General features: G+C 35.2%; 1 protein-coding gene across 1 annotated transcript in view; it reads right to left on the bottom strand.

Annotated features, from left to right (window-relative positions):
• LOC139153806 (histone deacetylase 9-like) overlaps positions 1 to 6,000 on the bottom strand; it is a 159,573-nt gene continuing 153,573 nt past the window's right edge. Inside the window, exons 13-14 of the mRNA XM_070728219.1 lie at positions 725 to 801; positions 1 to 140 (exon numbers count right to left, since the gene is read on the bottom strand). Coding sequence (XP_070584320.1) covers positions 1 to 140; positions 725 to 801 — 217 coding nt within the window. The remainder of the gene's footprint in view (positions 141 to 724; positions 802 to 6,000) is intronic.

Here is a 6,000-nt window from a genome sequence, read left to right as displayed (position 1 = left end):
CTAGATAGCAGGAGTATCAACATTGGCTGACTTAGGTAAGCAGCAAGAGACCTTCTTAACAGGATCGACAGAAAGGAAAACAAGTTCAGATTTTGTAATCATTGCACCTACTGAACTCTTCAACATCAAGTGAGTAGAATCTAAAGCAATATTAATAGAAATGGTATCAGTTAAACAAGGTTAAGCAAGCATTCTTGGTCCTGACTAGGTTTACTTTGGGATACCTTCTGGGAAATAAGGCAAACTTGAGGAATATCTTGTTAAGTTCAAAAAAGAAAAAGGGAAAGCTAGTCTGTTCCTCAATATTTTTTCTTTAAAAAATTATGTCAGCAATGTCAAACCATGAAAATAGATAAGAGGATAAACTGAACCTGTCATAATCTTAATTTTCCTAGGCTCAAATCTTCACAGTGATAATAACTATAACCATGTTACTTGGCAGAAAGATAATTATCCATCCCCAGTTCCCAGAGAGGGGTGGCATACAAATCCTAATAATAATAATAATAATAATAATAATAATAATAATAATAATAATAATAATGAATTACAAACCTTGGACAAAGGAATAATTGTAGAAACATCATGTTAACCATAAAGGTACTATTGGCAAAGACATCATTTTTCTGGTTACAATATATGGGCGTGAAAGTCCAGAAAGACTAAACAAGGAAAAATATGTTTGTGTTTTGATAATGATGCTACAGAACATGATTGAGAATACCTTGGACTACAAAGAGGCCACATGATTTGGTATTAGACAAAGCAAAACCAGAGTACTCTGCTTGTGAAACTCTGATGCTTGGAAAAAATCAAAATAAAAAAAAAGATTGTGAAAAAACAAGGGGGGAGTTACTACCCCTTCCCCATGACACACACATGAAATTACAAGAACTTAAATAAGTAGTTATTGACAGACAATCTTGGGAAATTATATCTAATAAGTCATGAAGAATGGAAAGTGATTGAAATAGAACAACAACTTTCTAGTAGAATGGGAATTCAGGATGAAAAACAAACTCTATTCATTTCCTGATGGGAAAAGGTATCTATTACTTTTTGGTCATCTATTAACTTGCCTTGACAGGTTGATCCAGAAATCATTTTCCAAGCAACTTCAGAGCAAAAATGGAGTGGGAAATATTTGTAAATTTTGGAAAGTGCATTATATATTGATTAATGTATATTTGAGTAATTTCAAGAAAAATTAATTTCTCAGGAAAGTGAGTTTTGTATTAACATTACTAAACATATACAAATGTTGTGTCTCAGTTTTACCAGTCACCTTAAAATAACAGAATTCTGTGTTCCGTGGGATATATTAACAAATAAGGCTGAGCAGACATCAGACTACAACAACAGATCATTCAAAAGCCAGGCTGCTCTATTCCTGCTGACTAATTCAACATGATGAATATATCTTTTACTCCAGGTGTAAGGAAATTATTGATTTTCTGAATTCTATGTTATCTGATCAAATGTGTCTTTCCAACTATAATCCATTATTATGTTTTTGTAAAGATAAAGATAAATAAGGTGCGGAAATGAAATAATCTTATTTGAATTTAAGTGCCAAAGCCCACTGCAACAACATAGCCAAGAAGGTTTCAAGAGTTGTAAACCTAATCCTACGAAGCTTCTGCTCTGGCAATCTCACACTACTTACCAGAGCTTAAAAAACTTTTGCCAGACCCATCCTCGAATACAGCTCATCTGTTTGAAACCCATATCACATCTCAGACATTAATGCCCTTGAAAATGTCCAAAGATACTTCACCAGAAGAGCCCTTCACTCCTCCACTCGAAATAGAATACCCTCCGAGACTAGACTTTCAATCCTGGGCCTAGAAAGTTCAGAACTAAGACGCCTTAAACAAGATCTAAGTATTGCCCACAAGATCATATGCTGCAATGTCCTGCCTGTCGGCGACTACTTCTGCTTCAACCACAACAACACAAGAGCACACAGCAGATTTAAACTTAATATTAACCGCTCCAACCTTGACTGTAAAAAATATGACTTCAGTAACCGAGTTGTCGAAGTGTGGAACTCATTACCGGACTCCATAGTGTCATCCCCAAACCCCCAACACTTTACCCTTAGATTATCTACGGTTGACCTATCCAGATTCCTAAGAGGTCAGTAAGGGGCGAGTACAAGTGCACTAGAGTGCCTTCCGTCCCCTGTCCTATTGCTCTCCTATATCTCCTATACCTTTCTTCTATTCCTATATCTCTTCTTCTATTCTTTCATTGATATGTTCTATTACTATATCTTCTTTTCTATTATTTCTTAGATATATTTTACTATAAGTATCTCCTCTATAACCTTCATCATGTATTTTACTATGTGTATATAGATATATACCCACTAAAACCCTCATTGTGTACTGGACAAAATAAATAAATAAATAAAATAAAATAAATAAAATTTCTAGCAGCTGGACCGACATATTTATGCCAGGATACACACCGATTACAGCAACAGAAAGTATTGGTGAACCCAATTACCTAGTGGATTGAAGAACTGATATTACTAACAAATTGTGTGTAAGTTGTCCATCAGTGTAAATTATATATGGATATTGTCAAGGAAATGTAGCAATCCTTTATTTATATATTATGCAAAATTTCATATAAAATATGCATCTATATATGCATGACAAGCAGAGAAAAAAGGGGAAACAGTAATTCTTTTTCTTTTTGCAATGCTTTAATATTTCTTTCTTTCTTCCTTTATATAAATAAAGCAAACAACAACAAATAAGCCCACTCTGTGAATAGGATGACAGAGGCAGTAGTTCTTTTAAAGATCTTAGTAAATCAAGTTAAGTGGAAAGGATAGCTGATTAGGACACTCTCAAAATATGTCAGCCACTAATTAGCTTAAATCCTGTAATTTGATATGCCAAGCTAATTACATTTTATTTTTGCTATTCCAAAATTTGGCTTTATTTTACCAGAAAAATTAGGTTTACTGAGCCCTAAATTATAGTAGGCATTGCATTCTAAAATAACACAATTAAAGATATTTCATATCTGAATCTGATTTGCAAAAAAACCTTGCAATTGATATTTTGTCTTCCTTTCTTATAATTACTTTCAACCTGGAAAAAAAATCTACTCCTGTTCTAAGAAAAAAATGTCCTTTATTTTAAGGATATAAGTAACACCTTATACCATTTGTGTAAAAATCTTGTCCTGCTTTAGTATGAATGCTGTTTAACATTAATCTTATTTTATCATTTATTGTAATATACAGTGTTCCCTCGATTTTCGCGGGGGATGCGTTCCGAAACCGCCCGCGAAAGTTGAATTTCCGCGGAGTAGAGATGCGGAAATAAATACACTATTTTTGGCTATGAACAGTATCACAAGCCTTCCCTTAACACTTTAAACCCCTAAATTGCAATTTCCCATTCCCTTAGCAACCATTTAGATTATTACTCACCATGTTTATTTATTAAAGTTTATTAAAAAAAATATTTATTAAAGGCAGATGAAAGTTTGGAGATGACATATGATGTCAGCAGCTGGGAAAATTGTGGTATAGGGAAAAAACCCGCAAAGTATTTTTTAATTAATATTTTTGAAAAACCGTGGTATAGACTTTTTGCGAAGTTTGAACCCGCGAAAATCGAGGGAACACTGTACTCTTATTGTTGAACTGGGATGAACAAACAAATGCTAAACAAGATGATTTATGGTTTTGAGAAAGAGATAGGCATTAACAAACAATCAGTGATGGAGGTCTGTCCTGTGAAAATTTTTATAGACATTTCTAATTCATCTTCACACATTATCATTATTAATGTTGGCATTCCATTCAAACATTTATTCTAGATTTTAGATTCAGTGTTTCTTAAACTTTTTGCTCTCAAAACCTCTTCCTATTTTTAAAAATTATGGATAATTCAAAAGGGCTTTTGTTTATATGGGTTATATTTATTGATATTTTAATGCTAATTAGAATCGTGTAAAATAACTGTTAAACAATTAGATATTACATATGTAAAATGATTTTCATAAAAATCAGCATATTTTTAACAAATAATAATAATGAGAACAGTGATAAGATTTTAAATTTTGCAAATATTTTTAATACTTGGCAAATGTTTTTGCAGATTCTTCAGTGAGTCTTGGATCTTCAGATCGCATTTTCAGAAATACTGACATAGTACTGAGAATCCAGATTGTGGGGGCAATATGCTGGCTCTGTTAAAAAGTGCTATTGTTAACATGTTGTAAGCCGCCCTGAGTCTAAGGAGAAGGGTGGCATAAAAATCGAATAAATAAATAAATAAATAAATGAATGAATGAATGAATGAATAAATAAATAATTTACAATATGAATATAGAGAATAGGAAAAATTAATCAAATTCATATATTCTATAAAATGATATGTATTTGTGTGGCTTGTAAGAGATTTCTAGAGTATTTAAAAATTAAGAGAGACTTTATTGAATTGTATTTTCAAAAAGTAGTCCTCTGCAGTTAATTAAAGGTGTAAGAAAACTGTGGGAGGAGGTGACATTTGGTACTTTAAATATACATTACTGTATGTGCAACATATTTCGATTTTCTAGTGAAAGAAAATATATGTAGATTTTTAATTAATGTGAGTAAAAGTACCAATCAAAATTTTCAATGTAAAATGTTCCTGAATGGTCTAAATATACTCCATCATAGGCTTGTTTGTTTATTTGTTTGTTTGTTTGTTCGATTTCTAGGCCACCTTTCTCCTGGGACTCAGGGCGGCTTACAGCATAATAATACAGAACAATAAGAGAAATCAAAGTTAATTAAAACATCTAAAAACACCCTAAAACATTAATTTATTTTATTATTTATTTATTCGATTTTTATGCCGCCCTTCTTCTTAGACTCAGGGCGGCTTACAACATGTTAGCAATAGCACTTTTTTTTTTAACAGAGCTAGGCTATTGCCCCCACAATCCGGGTCCTCATTTTACCCACCTCGCAAGGATGGAAGGCTGAGTCAACCTTGAGCCGGTGATGAGATTTGAACCGCTGACCTTCAGATCTACAAGTCAGCTTCAGTGGCCTGCAGTACAGCACTCTACCTGCTGCGCCACCCCGGCTCAACGTTATTATCAATACATTCACATACACTTCCACTAATCAAAAACTAAAAAGAGGCTGGAGCAGAGGGAACAAACTCAACAGACCCAAGACTGCCAGCATAAGTATGTTTTAAAGCTTTTCCAAAAACCAGAATAGTGGGAACCATGCAAATTTCCAGGGATAGTTGATTCTAGGGACCAGGGGCTGCCACAAGGAAGGCTCTTCCTCTAGGGCCCTCCAGCCAGTATTGTTTGACTGACAGGACCTGGAGAAAGCCAAGTTTATGGGTCCTGCCAGTTGATGAGGCAAGAGATGGTCCCATAGGTAATCTGGGTAGGGCATGTACGGGTTTAAAGGTCGACACCAAAATTTTGAGTTGTGTTTGGAGACCAGTGGGTAACCAATGCAGGATGTGGAGTGATGGCGACACATGGGAATGTTTAGGGAGGCCCGTGACTGCTCACGCAGCAGTTGCAGTCTACAGACATTCTTCAAAGGTAGCCCCATGTTGCAGTAGTCAATCCTTGAAGTGATGAGGGCATGAATGATTGTCAGAAGAGCCTCCCTGTCCAAATAAGGCTACAAATGGTGCACCAGGCAAACCTGGGCAAACATCCCCCTTGTCACAGCCGAAAGATGATGTTCCAATGACAGCTGTGGATCAAGGAGGATTCCCAAATTGCAGATCTTTTCTGAGTGGGGCAAAATTTTCCCTCTCCCTGGGTAATGGATGGACAGATGGATGTGTCATTGGGAGGCAATACCCATAGCCACTCCATCTTTTCAGGCTTGAGTCTGAGCCTGTTGGCACCCATCTAAACCCTTACACCCTCCAGACACTGGCACATTACCTCTGCTGCTTTGCTGAATTAGCATGGATTGGAAATATATGGCTGACAGTCATCTGCGTACTG

The sequence above is a fragment of the Erythrolamprus reginae genome, chromosome Z (genome assembly GCF_031021105.1).
Source record: "Erythrolamprus reginae isolate rEryReg1 chromosome Z, rEryReg1.hap1, whole genome shotgun sequence".
Taxonomy (NCBI): Eukaryota; Metazoa; Chordata; class Lepidosauria; order Squamata; family Dipsadidae; genus Erythrolamprus; species Erythrolamprus reginae.
The sequence above is the reverse complement of the archived record's forward strand: the minus strand, read 5'-3'. Positions and strand labels throughout refer to the sequence as shown.